The following is a 20,098-nucleotide window of genomic DNA, read 5'->3' on the forward strand; positions in this document are numbered from 1 at the left end:
AAATATTCTCTAAATGTTTGTGGTCTTTCACCTTCAGGTAACTACATGTATAATAATGGACAGCTTTAGTTGAAATGAAAGTTACGTTAATCAGTGGGATATTATGAAACCTCTATTAGTTCATGCACTGACCAACCCATTAACATTTAGCACAACAGGCAGGAATCTCTGTGACAGACCGTCCTAGGCACTGGCACCCACATGTGCAGACTGCACATGCATCTCTATGGAACGGTGACTGTGCAGGTTTTGCTGCAGAGTTCTGATGCTAGCCACAAGCATCCATCTTGCAGGACACTCATCTCCACCAACTGTCAAAAGAGCCGGGCCAGCCCTGGATTACTTGGGGTAGAGGTGGAGGCTGTGAGATGCCTGTACACAGGGTCTCTGCTGAAGGAGGTTCTGGTCACCGCAGGTGAAGGGGGCAATGATTCAGCTCTTTATCTGCAGGGGCCTGTCCTGGAGGCTTTGATTCCACCTAGTAGTGACACTGAACCAGTGACAATGTGGGCTTATGACCCTGAGATCCCCTGAAAATCATTTCTGTAGTCAGAATGAAAAATAATGTGGATGGGCGAGTGAAGGCATCGAGAGGGATTTTGGGCTGGGAATGAGGTTGAGGGGCAGCAATAGGGGGGAGAACAACAGTCTAAACATTCTTAATGTACCTCTAACGTACCCAAGCATTGAGCCCACTTTGTCTAAATAGAGCTTGAGAAAATCTGATCACATCACAGGCAAACTGAAACTTTCAGATTACAGCCTCCATTCCCTATAAGAAGACAGCTAAGGAGGTCGAGAGTATGCTGCAGTGATTGGTTTGTAACCTAAGTGCCATAGATATGAGTATGGTAGTTTGGTAGGCTTTTGCACCTGCTACCACATACAAGGTAAAAAGACACCTGCAGTTCCCCTGCTCCGACCCCAGTGGGTTAGATCATAGGAGGGGGATTTGGGGAGGAAGAGACAGGGCCGATGCGCTTGCAGCACATGGCTGCAGGCAGCACTCACGATCCTCACGAGCCAAGCAGTTTTTCAAAAGGTAGTTAAACAGACACATGTTACAAAAAATAGCAGGAAAGAGAGCATGAAACATGGGCCCGTGAGAGAAAAATAAGGCGAGGGAGAGTGAATGAGACGGATAGTGTTAACTCATGTCACAGTGTGTGCAATGTGAGGCACACACACTCTATTAGGCCACCAACGAATGAGTGTCCGAGACATGAGACTGATTCGGGACCCTGGAATTTCAACATCTTTTCGTCTTTACATATATTATGTAACAGCACACAGCGGCTCACTGTTCACCACCTTAAATCTTACGGGCAAAAAGTAGACAAATTTGATCAGGCACTTTGCAGGTAACAGATAGCAGCTTCTGTCCCTAAAGGAAATTAATATAAATCACCCATCCGCCCCATCAATTTATTTTATTTTTTTAAAGTTCTTGGTAGTTTAATATTTACTTGCTGACAGCTCCTTATTCCTCAAATTCTTTATCTTTATGGTGCACACAGCCAGGTCTTCTGTGAGTTGTGCCTGGCTTTTTCTCCTCAAGTTTAGGGTTATTCCTCTCCTCAGTTGGAAGTCCAGCAGCTCTTCCTTTAGGGCAGGAAACAACGATAGTATTTTGAGTGTCCGAGCCTTGAATCACCCGTTCGGAGGTGGGATCCAGTGCTCCTTCCAAATCCACAGTGAGTACGACAAACTGGCTCCGGGAGACCAATCTATCCAGTTCTAGGGGGCATTGGAGGGAAGCTGTCTTCATCTGTTTGCTGCTCTTGCCCCAATCGCCATCCAGTTCTGGTGTGTAATGGAGCCGGCCTGTTTTTCTTCGCCCTGCAATCATTGTTTTCATTATACGGCTGCAGAATGAGGCATCCGAGGCCAAACTGTTTGTGGATTACCGTGGGGCAAGGAGGGCTCCGAGGCGACCCGCGAGGAGGCACAGCACTCTGGCTGGGGCGGCACGGGAAGGAAGTGAATGCGAGGGAGGGAGAGGGAAGATGGAGAGAGAAGAGGAAGAGAGAGCAGACAGGGACAGCAGATAAAGAGAGCTAGTGAAAAGGAGAAGAGAGAGGGGCAAAGCAATAAAGGGGGCAGAGAGAGGGAGAAGCAGAGGGAAATAGAAGGGAGAGGGGCTAACGCGAAGAGGAAGAGAGACAGACAGGGGGAGCAGATTCAGAGAGTGAGTAAAAAGCAGAAGAGAGAGTAAGAAAGCCGTCCCATCACTCCACCAGCTGTAATGGGCAATACAGGGTAAAACAAACATATTGCTCATTTGCTATAATGCTACCGTGTGGTGTAGCTGAGACACTGATCACCGGAATTTGAAATGTTTTCAACCCGATACAATTCTTTAACGCCACATTTAGTATAATATGAGCCGTTGCATAGCAGAGCTCCACTTACACAACAGACCACTCCAAACCCCAAGTTAGCGCGCTCGGTTTTCTTTCCTGGATTCTGAACTGAGCACTAGCATAATACCGTTATTGTCACTGCAATCCGTTGAGCTCTCGGCAGGATCTTTGCATTTTTTTTCCTTCGCGAGCAGAGAGAATAAAGTTAACTGTACTCCTACACCCCGCCCCCTGGTGCCGCAAGCTCACTCGGCATTAACCGGGTAACATTAATACCAGCCACCCTTTCTCCTCACCTCTATCTCGGGTCACGCCACCAGCACCGAAATATTTCTGCTACCCTCATGTTAAAATTGAAACAGCTTCCTCGTGGTTCTGCATGTCCACCCCATTAAGCTTGAGAAAGCGAGACTACCGCTTATTGAGACTGACGTTTCAGTCCCCCAGCCAATCACTGGCGAGAGCCCAGTCCTGGGCTGCTAGCCAATCACAGGCCTCAAAAGTGTCTCCGGCTCTCTGGCAGCCTTTCTGATTGGCTGCGAGTCCCGAACTGCCCCCACCTGTATTATGCATGCGGTTTAATGTCTACTTGTCCATCGGACAATATAGACATTAAATCTTCTTGCCCGTGGTAAAAATCAACATGGCTCGGGCGTCGGGCGATATGATTTCCCCACCCCTGGACTGCCTGTACTAAAAGTAAATCCCAAGCAGTGGTCACTCAATCTCCTGTAAAACCACCGCATCAGATCCAATAAATCAGATTCCAGAGCTAGACATGGATGGATTGACAGTGCAGGCTCCAATGTCCTGCTCGCAGCTGGTCCTCAGAACTACGTCCTGTATGCAGGAATTCCTGATCACACTGTAGCCAGCATGAGTCAAGGAGCATGGTCCAGAAAGGCAAATCTTGCCAATGCACTTGCCCCCACTAAGCACAACCCTGATTACCATGAAGTAGGCAACCTGGATGTGACTATCAAATTTCATCCTAAATATACTTTTTGTGGGTATGAAGATATTCTGAATAGAAACAACTTACTCAAACTTCTCTCAACTCTCCCTGGCTTGGACACTCTCAAATCCAAATATCTAGATTACATTGCATTCCAGGGACCAAAGACTGCCCTAAGGAGGCAACTAAAGTTATGTTCGTGATTCTGAGATGGCAAGACATATAGAGGGCCACTCCATGATTTTAGCAGAATGTGGGAAAAGCATAAGCACAGTATCAAAACCAAAATACCCATGGCTCCCGGCCAAGTCCAGCTACCATCATCATGTCTTTTGCTGCTCTAAAAGGCCACGAAATCCAAAATCCGGGATAAAGCAGATTTGGATCAAGAAAGAATATGTTGCCAACAAAAGTGCATGCTGGTTGGCCCCTAGCTTACATTGAAAGCCAACAAACTACTAAGCTTTTGATATAGTTGGCTGCTTCTCCATGGTAAGATTTCCCCAAATTCTTCACAACAGCCAAACCTTCTGTCAAAGGGGGACACTCTTCTGGAGGAGTCTCCAACTCAATGCACAAATCTCTGGAACTCGAGGTAGAGGACCTTGAATGCGTATATCTTTGTGATAGCAACTGCTCCAAATAAAGTTCATTGTAAAAAGGTGTCCCCAATTGTCATCGGATGCATCTACATAAATCCCAAACAGCCCAAGAACAAAACAGCAATAGGTGAATTCTTAACAACAATTAAATCCCTAAGACATCAATATCTTGCAGCCAAGACGGTAATAGCGGGATATTTTAACATGCATCTAACTAGGAACAGCGGAATCTGCCATATGGCAACAGCAAAAAGACATCAACAAGCACATCCCGGAGACTGTCCTGGGAAAAACCATGCAGGACAAGGCCAGTGAAAAATGTGCCACTACTCTCCATTCACTGGGCCTCAGAACCTTGAATGGCACAGGTGCCTTAGATCAACTTCCATCTTGCATTTGCATTACAAGCTCAAGCTCTTCCTTAATTGACTATATTTGGGTATCTAAGCAGACTTATTCTCAGACTAATAATTTCAAAGTCCAGCACAGTCTGACTAGTGACCATGCAATACTAACCTGCATGCTCTCCAGGGTAACTACTATACTCCCCCAAACTTGAACAAATGGCAACGAAGAAGGCGTTTGCGAGCTTTGCAGAATTAAATGGTCTACAGCTCCATCAACCGTAAAAATGGAGGACCTGACGGAAGCCCTAAGACGAGGGGCAAGAGAGCAGTCATTGTCAGTCTTACATTGGCTGAAGTTCTTGGAACAGCAACTAAACAATTTTGCAGGTAAGGAGAGTGTTGTGGGAAGCAGGCAAGCAAACAACTGCACTCCGGGGTTGAGAGCCTTAAAACAAAAACTGTATCAACTTTGAGGACAACTCGTAACAACAGCCTCTCCCCCACAACAGTGGAAGTGATTCATAATGCAATGAAGTCCTACAGACTAAAAATTTGAGAAATTGCCTGACAAAATAAAGATTCAATGTGGGTAGAACTCTAAGAGGCCACAAAAACAAAAAATGTTGTAAATATTTGGGGACTGGTCCAGAAAAGATCAGCCATGAGGGTCACTCCGTCCATTTCAGTATCAAAGTGGATTGAATACATTTCCAACCTGTATAACCCAGTGTAGGTGGGGTCTAGCTGCGAACCATCATCAGTAGACTAATTCTGCCATATTCATGGATATCTCGAACAATGGGGGAAAGACATGGCCAGTAAAGACAGGATCAAATGAATACTAGTGTCTTCGAACAGCAGTAGCCCCGGGACCAAATCCCCTACCCAAATATTTAAATCTGCAACTGAGGAATGGGCCTCTCTACTAAGTTATTTTTTCAAGAACTGTATCATGTCGAATGATGTGCCAGACAGTTGGAGAGGCTCTATATTGATGCCAATTCCTTAAACAAAGTTGCAAATGATCAACCAGCCAACTTCAGGTTAATTGCCCTCCTTGACATTGATGGGAAATGCTTTGCAAAATTCCTGAATAATGAACTAGTGGAATGGGCCAAGTCAAAGGCATAAAACCCATCACCGAATCGGGATTCAGTCGCGGTAATGGAACTGAGGACAACTGGATCATTCTTTTCTCTCTGATCAAGGCCGCCTCCATCAAAGATGGCCCCCTCTTTGTACAAAGCATCCATCGATTTCACCATCGATTTCATGTCAAAGTGGACAGAATGAGACTATAGCAGAAGTTACATAACTAGGGCATCCCAGAAAATCTACTATGAGCCATTAGGAGTATCTATACCAAGACTTGGGTGAGAGTGAAAATATCGGCAAACCGGGTCACAACGCAAAAGATCTGGACCAACACTGGTTTGAAACAGGGATGCATCTTAGCCCCACTTTTGTTTAATCATTACTTGGCTGATATAAACGATGCACTAGCTGTAGCCGTGCCTTATCCCCCAAATTTGCGGGCACCCACATACTTTACCTGCAGTGTGTGGATGATACGCTACTATTTTATCACACAACACTGGGGCTCCAACGATCCTTGGATGCACTTGCACAATACTGCAATGAAAACAAATTATCAGTCAATCGCTCCAAAACTAAAATCATGGCCTGTGGAGCCAGACTCTCCCAGACTTCCAATAAATTCAAATTTGTCATGGATGATATACATTTGGAACAAGTATCAAACTTAAAGTACTTGGGCATCTATTTCAACCAGCAGGGCTCGCACTCACCACAGCTTTCCAGCCTAAAAGAAATCTCTCTGTCCACGATCATGAGCTTTAAAAAATTGGCAGAAAAGATGCCTGGCCCAGATCTCACAGACATTTGCAAAATAATTGATGCCAAGTTCATGAAAACCTTAGCCTACGGCTCACTGATATTCAAAGACCGTATTGCAACATGGCTGGACAAAGCTCAAACACGATGCTACAGGCACCTGTTTCGTCTTCCAGATGCCACTCCGACGTCCCAAATACGATTGCTATTTCGCCTATACAAAGAACCAGTCATGTTGAAAGCTCAGTTCCTGGGCTACTACGTCAAACTCAAGTTGGCCTCCAAAGGATCCCTCAAATAATTGATTTGGCTAGGCATTCAAGATAACAAGTGCCTATTTGGAATAAATCAATTTAACCCGGCCATCCATGCATGCTTGAGTGGTGTAAATCGGATGTCTCCAACCGGTGGATTGTGAGCTACCAGTAGCCCACAGACACATTCAGAGTAGCTCACAGTCTTGAGTTCATTTTCTTTTTCAAATAAACACAGGGACACACTTTCCTTCTATGTTTTAACCCCTTCGCCGCGGCAGGAATTCCGCCGCGGCGCTGGGGGGGTTTGGGGGCAGCGCGGTGGCGCTGTGCTCATGACGGAACCACTCCGTCACGAGCCACGGTTGAGCTGTGCTCATGACGGAGTGGTTCCGTCACGTCTCCGCCCACTGTGCTAATCGCCCGCACAGGCGGGGAATTAGCGCCGCGTGGGCGGAGCGGCCGCCAACGGCCGTAGCATGACAGAACCACTCCGTCATGAGCACAGCGCAACCGTGGCTCATGACGGAGTGGTTCCGTCATGAGCGGGGAAGGGGTTAAGTTAAGGGGAAGGCTGTGTTTATTTTAAATTATTATTATCAGGCTGCAGATAGCAGGACATGATTATGAGCAGTGCTGGAGTCAGATTTATGACCCCGGGTCTGGCAGAGAGGTGAAGAACTGAATCACTGAGGTATTCATCTCTTACATAGACGTCCTTGTCAACTGAATAATGGAGTGAGAACAAAATTATGTTACTGAATGCTTTTAAATGGGAAAACAGTAATATGAAGAGCTAACTTAATCATTAAGTCAACTCTTTATTTTAATTTTCTTCGATTTCAAAGTGCAAACAGCAGACCTCTTGCTCTCAGTGGCAAGAAGACAATGTACCATATTTTTGACTAAAATAATTGTTGTTTTTTCAAATAGGAGAAATTTCAAGTGAAGAAAAATATTTCTATGAAACATTAAGTCTTAATTATTTTCTTTCAATTAAGCCAATTACATCTTAATATTTTATGAAGAATGTTTTATTGCTTTAAATTCCTCCCATTTAAACAAATGACTGTATTTTTCTGTTATAAACATAGCATTGTGTTTATAGGCCACTAGGTGCAAGATGCCTGCTGTTTGTAAATGCTAAATTGACACTGAGAAAATTTAAATGATGAGTTTTATAGAAACAAAGTAAACTCTTCAGTTTCTCCCATTTCAAAGTGTTGCATTTACAGACATCAGGCATCTTGCTCCCAGTGACTGGTAGACACCGTGCCATATTTATAACTGAAAAACACAGCCATTTTTTTAAGTGGGAGAAATTCAAAGGGCAGAAAAATATTCTGATATTATGAACATTATGCGCACTCAATTTCTCCTATTTAAAAAATGGTTTGTATTTTTGTGTTACACATGTAATAGTGACACAAATGGTGAAAGGTATGTCCTCTGCCATAAGTACACAGGCTCTCATTCACCCAAACACATGTATCCCATTCATACACACACATGTTCATACATCCTCGAAGACTCCTACTGACACACATGGCGCCCTGTCATAGTGCTCCTTCTCAAAGTATTTCTTTCATACCATAGTATCTGGCTCTATGAACATTAGGCTTAAAGTCAATAAGGCAGGGCTTGGGGGTGTCTGGTAACACTACACGTGTGGCTTGGCCTTCAACATTAGGTGTAAAGTCAATAAAACTGGGCCCGGTGTGTCTGGTAACACTACACTTGTGGCTTGGCCTTCAGTAGCTCACAATGATTTTTACTGATCAGAAGTAGCTCGCACTCCAAAAGATTGGAGACTCGTGGTGTAGATGCACAGCTTTCAGCTGGTTGTGTAAAATTCCTCAGGGAAGCTCTTAACTTAGCTCTTTTGTACCGGAGCCTCTCGGGTACCTAAAGGGGCAGTCTGTATGTCTCTCCCGGGTTCTAGTCTAAGAATAGCTCTGTCTGTGTCCGTTTGCCATCCACTGCACATACACTGCTCACTTTACTGTCGGACACCTTAAGCCCGACGAGATTGCACTGTGTACTTTAATGTTCGGCCAACAGCCTGGTTGTGACATTCTGGCTATGACCAGTGGAGATCCATCATGGGAGGCCCTTGCTAGCACCAACGCACTTTAGTATTTGGATGGGAGCCCTCCTGGGCCTTAAAACCCACGAGTCGGTGCAAGTCACCATTCGATACACGAGTAGGTCTATCATGCTGATCAGGATCAGTGCGAGTCTGACTTGGCAAGCCCCCCGATACGGCATAACACACTTAACGATTCAAATATGCTCTCTACGTCATTGAAAGCGCACAGTGCACCTCATTCATTCGCCCACTGTCATTGGGCTTTAAGTCTGATGTTATTACATTACACACGTTATTCACTGGCTCGAAGCCTTATCGTGACTAGGACTAGTGGGTATTAGGTGGTTCTACCCCAGGATGAGGGCAAGACAGACCTGACTGGCTCCACGAAATTGCAAAATGCACTTTTTGAACCTGGCTAGCTTTGTAAGCCTAATGAAACTGCACAACGCACTCTAAAATTGTCCCACTTCGGTCCCGACCAGTGCGAGGCAGTGGTAGGATTCCCTTTGTTACTACAATAAGTATTTTTCCCATTCAGACATAAATCAACCTGGCTTTTTTAACCTCATAAAATTGCCCAGATCACTTCTTCATCAGGTTTGATAGTGTCTCCTCTAGCAGATTGACGAGCCTAGGGTAGGATTCTCTGTGATATTGCAAAAATAATTTTATCGATTTGGACAAGAATCACCCTGGCTTTTGTAGCCTAATGGAATTGCACAGACCACTCTGTTAGCTGGTTTAGCCGGTTGGATACCACACACTCTACACGGGGCTTTATGTCCCTAATGTGACATAGCAGGTAGGCCATTCACTGGATAGCTTGCCCAGATGCCACAATTGGCCTTCCAGCGACCTTAGTCCTTAGACTAAAATGTTACCGTAGGTGTACTGACATTAATGGTGCTATGTGTTACTAGTCAATTTTCCTTTCTGTTGGATACTTTATAATACAGTAATCTCACCAGATTTTAAGACTATTTTAAAGCACTTTGCACTTTATTCTTCAAACTGAATGTTGTCAAGGAATCCCTTGGCAGAATTGTGCATTATTTTTTTGAAAGTTTATTTAATATATCATGATTTTACATTGACTGGAAAGGATTAAATGACTAAAAACGTTTATGAAATATTGAATTTCCTTGCCTTGCCTTGAATTGAATTGATTAATCGTGATATGATTGACTCTGCTCCAACCAATTTTTAATTACTTTGCTAATTGTTAAGGTTTTAAATTACTAGAAATACTAAATGTTATCTATGTATCTATAGGTCTTTGCTTTGGAGCTAGCTAGCAATCTCATTCAAAGTATCAAAATAATGGTTGCAATAAATCCAACAACTTGCCAAGGTGGGATTTAGTATAACTATTATAGGAAAATAGTTTTAGAACTTACTATCCTGAAGTTACCTAAAGCCTATGGCCAGGTCTAAACTGGGGTGGCATGGTGAGCAAAATAATGATGGATTTAATCCAGATCTCTTGACTGGGGGTGAATGTTTTGATTTATTCTGCATTCCATCCATCAGTTTGTGTCTTTTGCTTTCTCACCCTAAGTGCGCCAGGTATGCCCAGACGTGGGTCCTGGGCTCACTGTGCCACTGGACTCAAGCTAACCTAGCTGAAGAGGGGTGAATCCCCCAAACCGGTCCTAGGATGCTTGTTTCCGGTCCAGGGAGGACCTGGCTTGGCAGTTCGGGATAGACTGTTCCCATGAGGCACAGGGTCAAGACTGATTTGCATATGGCCAGGTCTAAACTGTGGTGGTATGGTGAGCAAAATAATGATGGATTTAACCCAGATCTCTTGACTGGGGGTGAATGTTTTGATTTGTTCTGCATTCCGTCTATCAGTTGTGTGTCTTTTGCTTCCTCCGATTGGCCAGCCTTTGACAGCCTAAGCCAAGCTGCTCCCTGAGTAAGTGTGAAAAGGCCTGTGACTAAAACATTACAGCCATTTGGTGGGAGGAACTTTGCGTCCTGAAGAAATCAGGGAGAGGAAGGGGGGGCTGAAGAGTTAAGCTGGACTTCAAAGGCAGGAGAACAGTTCTCACAGGACCCAGGCCAGCACCCACTTCCTTGATCCCCAGCCATATGGGAGCCCCCACTTCGCAGGATGTGGTCATAGCAGTGGGAGGTAACTTTACCCCTATTGATTGGGGTGTTCCCCAGAATGGAGGATCAATATTGGAAAGCTGCAGGATCACCTCAGATCACCGTCTGGAGCATCAGACGAAGAAAGACTGCCCTGCTGAACCCTTGAACTGCAACACAAGGCTTACACTCAGGGCTGCACCTGCTGCACTCACAAGGCTTCACAAATAAGGTACTGTGTCTGACTCAAAGGAAAAGGAGTGAACTCCCTGATCAGCAACAGGTACAACAGAGCTGGAAAAAGTCACATGCCCTGCCAAAAAGAGGATCACCCCAGCTGACTAGTTGCAACTGGATTTTTCCTGGACTGTGCTGGTGCAGTGTGAGAAATGGAATACTAGCCCCCAAGAGACAATCCAGAGTCTCTGAACCTTTGGACTCCGCCAGTGGACACTTATTTTCCCCAAAGGAACCAAGAAAATACAACATATGCAAAGAAAGAAACTTTCTGCAAATTGTTGTTAAAGGCCGATCCGGAGGCTTATTGGTACGAGGGGTACCCTTTCAGGAGCACAATAAGGGTGCATTATGCCAAAATCCCAGGAATTCTTACGGCAGGACCCTGGTTGAGAACGACGGCGCTCCACTAGCCCCTCGGGCGGTTGTAAGCCTGAGCAACCGGGGGCTTGTCAAGACCGGTGAGCCAGCAGAGTAAGGCAGGCAGGGTATGCTATTTCATGTTAATGTTTCTGCTGGCTCAGTTAATCTTTGCTCCAATAGTTAGTCTTGCTGTATTCTTTACATTCTGAATTTCATGTTCACACCTCTTGTTTATTTGTGCTGCTCACCTTCTCCATGCCAGTGTAGTATTAATTAAGAGTCTTAGGAAAAAACAGCCATACCCAAACTTTATCTGCAAGTAAACATGCACTGGAGTTAAGGTAATCGAAAAAGATGAGACACCCCTTGCACCATGGACGCAAATAGTGACCGATTGGTGGCTGCATTTGATGTTTCACAACAGAGGTTTGAAGGTGTAGTATCCCGACACTACTGGACAACTGGAGTGCAGAATCTCTTTAAATGTTATGGATAGTGGACAATGATGTAAATATTTGGGGGACTACACAACCGTGGTAGCCCTCTGTTTGGGGGATTTATTATAGCGACCCCTTGACCAACATAGAATTGGTTGAAAATTCAGTCCAACGCCTATTCGCGGATATTCCAGGCACTTTGAGGAAGCCGGGATTACTAGAGGTTGATAGACTGGACAACTATAAGTTGACAAAGTGGAGCATGTGAGCCTTGTGACAATTTTGAAAGAGATATTATTTGATACTACATTAGGAAGAAGATATTTAAATATGAGTCCTGAATACTTTGGTTTTTTGAAGTCGAAAGAATTTGAAACCACAATCGACAGTGCACTGGCGCATACATAAATACTTTTATTTTGATTTGTTAAAATCATAAAAGGGTGGAACTTACCACCATGTGATAAACATCAACGTATTGAATCAGCGTAAAACAGAATTAAACATGCCCCTGTGTCCTGGGCGACTTTGCACAGATATACATGATAAGTAAAAACAGGGAGAGCATATTTAAATGTAAAAAGGTAAAAAGAAACGAAAAAGGGGTAGCACTTTTATAAGGCAATGACCCACTCATTAAAAGATTGGGGCCAACAAATGACTGTTATAACAGGGGGTGCTGGACACATAAGGGCTTATATTTGATCAGATGTAACTGTCCCCTCTTGTCTCAAATAAAATGCTTGCAGTGTCTTCAAATAAACGAGAAGGGGAGGGGGAGGAGCGTAGCTGTAAAGAGAATGAAAGAGGATCTGGGTCCGGCTGCAAGGTGTCCATATGTCCCACTTCCGCTTTTGCTGCTACCTTTTTTTCGAGCTCTTGAGCAGCAAATGTAAGGAATTTTATCGTTTTACAAGAAAGTTGTATCAAAGACCCACTGAGGCATTTTATCACAGATGTCCTGACTTGTGTTTCTCTTAGGAATGGCCTCAGGAGGATGCACTGGCGATTTCTAAGTGTTATTAACTGCATTCATGGATACCCAGTGACACAATAAGTAACAGTGTATGCACTGAAAAGACAAATTGTATTGTCTTGGAAGTTCTCCCGCTTGTTTTATATGTTATGTTTATGTACATGTGTTTTATGCGTATGAAATTGTAAATGTAAGTTTTTTTAAAGAAAATTATTAAGGCCATATAAATTTTTTTCAAACTTCTGTGGTATTTGATAGTGTTATATTTAACAACTTATTGTGATAGTACATAGATTGATGAGTGAGTGATTGCCTGTGAGTTTAGCATCAACCATGGGGAGAGTTTTTGGCTTTCTGAAGTTAAAGTAAACATTCATTACCAACGCTTCTGAATGCTAGCACTTACACTTCCAACGTTTCTCTCAGTTTGCCAGATATGAGGTGATCAAAGGCGTCTCCTGCCTTAGTAAGCAGCAATGCATCGTCTTCCTTCTCATATATGCCCAGGACGAGGCCCTAAGAAACAGAAGACAGAAATATAGTAAATAAGAATTGTAAGATATGATATCAATAGAAGCAGCACTAACTGGCCCTCTTAAGTATTTATCCTGTTTCCAGTCCCCTCTTGTTCTGTTGGTCCTTGTTTCATAGGAAAGATATATCTCATAGTTCGAATTCTTTAGACTCAACATCATAGATTTCAATAATTACTATTATTGTGGAGGCATCATAGCGTGCATACTACTGCAATAGTTGGGGTACTGTACACTGGCGTAACGAAAGGTTAGGGGGCCTACCTGCACGGTATGTAGAGGGGCCCCCTCCGGGTTCAATCAGGAGCTCTCCGGCCAGAGTGTAGGGCCAAGGGGGCCCCTTGGAGCTTGGGGCCCCCCGCACCACGGGGGTTGCGGGGGCCTGTGTTACGCCCCTGGTACTGTAGTGTTCTTATCAATGCCACTGTGAATCCATTAAGGAAAGCTCATTGTTTTTGCTTCTTGTTCGTTAGTCAGTGTGGGCTATCATTCCTCTTCTTGTGTTTGTCCCTTCCTCAGAGCACCAACATTTTACCAGCAGCGGCTCCTCGGCTTTGGTGGAGGAGTGTCGTCCCCCCTTGCTGAGAGCCAGCCGAGCAAAAAGGGAAAAATAAAATTATAATACAACCATTTTAATATCTTTGTAATTTTCTTTTCGTGCCTGCTAGAGCCAGCCAATTCTGGGCAGGGCCATGATGATAGGGGAGGAGTAGTGCACACTGTAAGTGTGCATGACGATTTGGCCGGCTGTCTAAGGCCGGCCAAACAGTCATCCGCACTTAGAACTCCCTCCACCCGATCTGTGCTGCACAGTCGGGTGGAGAAGAGGCACAGACTCCTTGGACCCTTACAAGCGTAAAACTAGCCTGCTCAGGCCAATCACGGAGCTGCTCTCATGCTGTTTTACCAGTATGAGAGCAGCGTCTCGGAGCCTGCGCAGTTTGCACTATCCCTGTGGGGATTTGGGGTCGGGACTGGAGCATAAGAACCCCGAAATGGCAGCCAGCAGCTGCAGGTAAGTGCTTTTTTTTCTTTTTATGTATTATTAACCCCCCATCCCCCCAGCCTGCTCAGGCCAATCACTGCACTGCTCTCATGCTGTTTTATCAGTATGAGAGACGCATCTTGATTGACGCCTAGGAGCCTCAGCAGTTTGCACCAGACCGTGATGAATTGGGGTCAGGACTGGAGCATAAGTCGCTGAGACAGCAGCCGGCAGCTGCAGGTAAGTGCTTTTTTTTTTTTTTTGTGTGTTATTAACCCTCAGCCCCTCATACCTCCCTCCCCAGCCTCACCACTTGTAATGAAGAACAGCCCTTATTGCATATTACCCATGTCCTTCCAGTGCTCCCTTTTAAGTTCTATTTCTACTTTTTGTCTTAGCACTCTGAGAGTTTGTGTTTTTCAGCTGTCTCCCTCATATACTTCTCCCTCTTCTCTGCCTTCACTCGTGTTGCTCATTCGCTGCCCATGTGCGTCTGACCGCTTTCATCCGTGATGATCTAGTGTGCTTACCTCAACATTGCTTTTTCACCCATGTGCTTCACCCGTCTCACGTTGCACTCTCTCCGCCCGTCCTGGTATTATTCCTACGCCCACCAGCGACCTGTGCTGCTTCCCCTAGCCACTCCCCTGCGTCCTTTTGTCCCACCACCCGCACATCCCATGTGGCTTTCCCTGCGCTTTGTTATTCTGCCCACCCCGTAGCATCTGTTTTGTTTGGCCCCTGTCCGCACTACTTTCTTTTTGTATAGAGATCCAACTTGGATCAGCAAACTAAACGAAGGGAAAAAGCACTTTTGTCAATTTGAAGGTGAGCAGATGCTTGGTGCGTGCACCTCCAAAACGACACTGCTGATTGTGCCATAGGCTTATTGTTTTCATTATTAAAAGCCATGCTGCACCACATTGAGGATGACCTACAGCAAGACTAGAACCACTGATATTATTTGTTGAATGCTGTATCACAAAGGCCCTGTACTCTTGCCAACCTTCTTTGCAACTCAATCAAGAATGTTTACAAAAAGAAACCCACTTCAATGATCTGATACACAGTGGCAGTCCCGACGGGAACTGGTGAGGACGTTTTATTTCCAAAATAAAAACAAACTGTATACATACTCCAAAACTGTTGTACTCCTTGACTTAACCTTTTCACAACAACCTCTTGAGACTTTCCACAAACCACACACCTATTCACCTAGAAGTCCTACAAGTGAAATAAACTGGAATTACAGCTTTAAACCATTCATTCAAGCCAACATGCCCAAAACTGACGGGGTACGAATTACAGCAGAAAACAATAGCCAGGAGTCTTACATTCCTTTAACCATGTATTCTGAACTCTATGGTGAGGAGGATCCTGAGCAAGCTACTACTATTCCATTAGACGAGTTGTCTCATGAGCAAATACAATTACTCTCTCATCCTGGCCCCCAATTCCACAGATTATGCTGTATCAGATTCAGTATTTTATGCATTACCAGCTGACTGCCCACACGTTACAGATCTGGCCATACATTTACTGGTTCTCTCGTAGGTTGCAGCCTTTAAACAGCCTGCCCGTTTCCATACCCAAGATGCCCCATCAAATTCCTATCTGTCTCTGGCACATGCTTCAGCTGAGAGTTTTAAAATATTTCAGCATCTATCAGAAAAAGAAATCCAAGTGCAGAGCTAAACTTCAAAATTACAAAGAAGCACTATGATACTAGCCACATCTGTAAAAAAATACTTCAAACCGTTCATAGCTGTAGAGAAGTTATTTCTAAATGCTAGTTGTATCCAACACAAAGAATATAATCCTGCAATTAAAATCTGCACCATTTTAGTTAAAGGTAGCCTAAAAAGATCACAATTCTTAAAGAGGTTCACTCTATCAATAGATAAGGTGATCTCCAGAGGTATCACCTGCTGCCTGGGCCTCAGCTTGCGCCTCCAACCCTCTAGGATGGGGCACTCCTTCTGTGCCTTACAGAATTCTTCTACAGTGGGCCCAACCTACACTTTCCAACCAGCAAGTTCAGGCAAGTCTTCCAAGGCAGCAATGTCCTCCCAAGTAGGCTCCGGCAGCCTCCTCAGGTGCCCCATCAACCATTACCATGTGTGTTTCAGTGGCAGGTTTCTTACGCCCCCTGCTCTTTCCCTTCTTGGCAGCTGCCTACGTCATTCTTCCAGGTTCTGGGCTTACTTGACTCCCCTCTTGGCAGCAATGGATAGTATGGTCATACAGACCCACTCAAGCAATACTAACATCTCCAGGTGTGACCCGAGCTCCACTTTCTCCAAGACAGTTTGCTCTAGGTAATGACCTAGAGCAAACTGTCTTGGAGACAGTGTACAGGCATGGCAGGGCTCATACTACTTTTAGAAAACCTGAGACCCTCTGCAACTCAAAGGGGACCAGAGCCACTGGGTAGTGACTCTCCTGGTTGTCTGCAATTATGACCTGGAGGAATGCATTATAGAGATACAACAGGTATTGGCACAGGCATTCAGGGTAGCACCCCTGTTTGATTTCCTTTTAACTTTCCAAGAGATAAACTGCCCAGGCAGGCGTACCTAAAGGAGAAATCACTACTCAATGCCCCTTCAATGCATGCTGTAGTCCGCTAATGCATCCCAACAGATACTTCAACATGACGGGCTAAAAGTCTGCCAGCGAGACACAGATCACTGGAAATTATAAGGGAGGTTGATAACTCAAGACAAGATGACTGTTTCCGAGCCATTGACCAATGAATGTTGAGTGATCACCTGAAGCTTAATTTATCAAAAACAGAGATTCTGACATACAGAGACTGGAAGAATTAGAAACTTCGATAACCTGGCCCAAGTGACCAGGTAATTAGCCAACAACGTCAAAGGAAGAGAAAAACTTTAGAGTGATCAAACTCTTCAGTCTATCCTATGGTCCAAAAGGAAACCAACTGATAAAAAAACCTTCTTATCCATGCATACTATAGGGTGAATGTTCCTGCATCTATGATTCTTGCACAAGAATACCATTCTCGTTCTAGCTCACAAGGCAGGGTAGCAGGGAAGGGGGAGTTTAGGGGACTTTTGAAGCATGTTTTACTTGTTTGGTTTTTTGTTCATATTATTGATGCATCACTACAAAGTTACTTTGGCGGGGGAGTGGGAGGAAATCACGGAGATCCTAGAATAATGGTTGCCCGAGGCGAAACAGAGCTGTCCCGGTTGGGGAGCAATTCCATTCTTGCGTTCCTTGCGCTAGAATGAAACATCACCTGCACAGAGACCTAAATATTTGGTCATGAAACATTAACGGACTGGGTCACAAAAGTATACTCACCCAGGTCCTTCGGTATTTACAGAGGCAGGCTCCGGATGTGATACTACTCCAAGAGAGACACCTTAAGGGAACATGCTCTAAGGCCCCAGATAGGTTTTGGTACACACCGATTGCTCACTCAGGTTACACAACAGATTTGAGAGGAGTGGGTATATTGCTTAGGAAATCGGTTCCCTTTACAGTGCACCATACTTGGTATGACCCACATGGCAGATTTGTGGCAGTGAAAGGAACATGGTAGATGGAAAGATACATCTTATCTCCCTATACATCCCTCCGCGTCTGCATGCAGGGACTCTGCCAAATGTTGATGCGCTACTTTTAGCTCTGCTGCTGGAAGATTAGTGCTGAGGGGTGATGTTAACGATGTTATAGACGTCGCCCTGAACAGGGTTAGCAGAGCGGAGGTGGATGGGGGAAGGGGTGCGTTGCCCTCGTTTGTAGAAGCAATGGGGCAGGTTGACATATGGAGACAACATCATCCCTCTGTTAGGCACTATACACACTTCTCTACTGTGCACACTAGTTATACCTGCTTGGACCATCTCTTCACACATACTACATCAGCTGGGCTATTTCGGAATGCGACAATATGAGAGGGGTATTTCAGATCATTCACCCATAGGGGTACGCTTACAGGGGCCTTCAAAACTAATCCCATTATTCCCCAGAATTGATAGGTGGTATCTTCAAGAGAGGGAAAGTAAACATAAAATCAAAAATTAAGACTACCCAATACTTTGAAGAGAATCATAGATCGGTGGGCTGTGTACTTTGGGAAGCCTATAACTCATTGCTTAGGGACCAGGTCCTTACCCTTATGGGGGGGAGGGCGGGAGAAGGATCATCATCTGAAATTTGGGCCATTGAAAACAAGGTTTTGCCACTGGAGGAGAAATTTGCGTTAGACAGGTCGGAGGGGCTGGCCCATCAACTGAGGCTGAAGCAAGACGCCCTTCATGCTGTATGCTCTGGCGACACATTGCCTGTACTACGCTGGTGACAAGGCCGGCAAACTCCTGGCTTGGTTGGCTCGCAGAGATCGAGACAGGGCCTGGGTGCTAGAGTTTCTAGACACGGATGGGGTGATGTGGAGGACCAATGTGGACATAGTGGAAACGTTTGCCATGTATTATGAAAATATTTACACCTCCTCTGGACCTGCGTCGGAGCTAGATAGTGAAGCACTCCTATAATCGACCTACAGACGCAAGCGCAGAAAGACAGAGAGGGGCTTAGAGGCAGACCTGACAGAGGAAGAGGTGGTGGTGCCATTAGCTGACTGCAGTCTTGGAAGGTGGCGGGCCCTAACGGCTTGCCTGTTGAGCTATTCAGGATCTGCATGGTGGGGTTGGCCAAACCTATGCTGGCCATTTTTCAGAAAGCCCCAGAGAAGAGTGCCTACTGAGAGACCAGCGCCTTGCTACGATATTTGTTCTCCACAAGTTCAAGCCACCCTCCCAGTGTAGTTCATATAGGCCAATATTCCTCCTTAACGTGGAGGCGAAGGCACTAGCCATGGTACTGGAGATTTGGTTGAGAGGGGTAATTGCATCATTAGTGAATCGGATCAATCGGGTTTCGTGCCCCATCGCAGTACCCGGTTTAACCTCTGACAACTGGAAGGGGTCTTGAGCCAAACTGAGCCACATTTCTCAAAGAGGGCTGTGGTGTTGGCCCTCACCGCTAGGATTGCCTTTGACAGCATATTATGGAACTACATTTTTGATCTATTGCCTAGGATGGGCTTTGGGTTAGGCTGCTATATCGAGGTCCCCTGGCAAGGGTGAGAGTCAATGGAGTAACATCTCAGGAGTTTCCTATGGACAGGGGGACACAACAGGGCTGCCCCCTATCACCAATGATTTTTGCGCTAGCTCTTCAGCCGCCCATGGTATGGATATGTGGGGACCCCCTAATCAAGGGAGTACCGATGGTCGGTGGGTAGGAGGAATGAATATCGCTTAATGCAAATGATGTTCCCCTCTATGTAACACACCCATATAGCTTGGTTAACCGGCTGCTCCAGATATTTGAGGAAATCGGAGATCACTCTGGGTACTGAATAAATTGGTCAAAATCTGTGGTTTTCCTGCTGGTGGGGGGGAGGGATATCCCATCTGTTGTCGGATTGTGTGGGACGGTTTCAAGTACCTGGGCATTCATATTACCCGAGATCCACAGGTGTTTCGCAGACTGAATGTACATCCTCAACTAGAGAGATGACACAGTGACGTAACCCACTTGCGCAATTTGCCTCTCACATTGATGGGGGAGGGCATCACTATACAAAATGAGGATCCATCCATGTCTTATGTGCGTATGGAAAAACATGCCATTTTGCATCCTAATGAAGATTTCAAAAGCTAGACCAGGTTGTGTGAATGTTATGACAGGGATCTGCCCCTCGGATAGCATTGCGTAAACTGCAGAGGAGTATGTATGAGGGAAGATTGGGACTCCATAATGATCAGCTCTATTATTGGGTGACGTAATTAACAGTGATCAATGACTGGGTGTTTGCGGACCAGCAGGAGCCTGCTTACCAGGTGGGCAGGTACATAATGGGCCTGGGGAACTATGCATCTGTTCTTTATCACCGCCAGAGGGAGAGTACCATGCCTCCACATAGGCGTTTGGTGGTCCAGGGCCTGGCGGGAGGCATCGTGCTACCTG

The 20,098-nt window shown here is 45.2% G+C and overlaps 1 protein-coding gene across 1 annotated transcript in view; it reads right to left on the bottom strand.

Moving 5' to 3' along the window:
* Positions 1–20,098, bottom strand: part of LAP3 (leucine aminopeptidase 3) — a 353,892-nt gene that overhangs the window by 309,098 nt on the left and 24,696 nt on the right. The window contains exon 2 of the mRNA XM_085642373.1: positions 12,981–13,090. Coding sequence (XP_085498499.1) covers positions 12,981–13,090 — 110 coding nt within the window. The remainder of the gene's footprint in view (positions 1–12,980; positions 13,091–20,098) is intronic.

The sequence above is a fragment of the Triturus cristatus genome, chromosome 2_2, assembly GCF_964204655.1.
Source record: "Triturus cristatus chromosome 2_2, aTriCri1.1, whole genome shotgun sequence".
In the NCBI taxonomy this organism is placed as follows: Eukaryota; Metazoa; Chordata; class Amphibia; order Caudata; family Salamandridae; genus Triturus; species Triturus cristatus.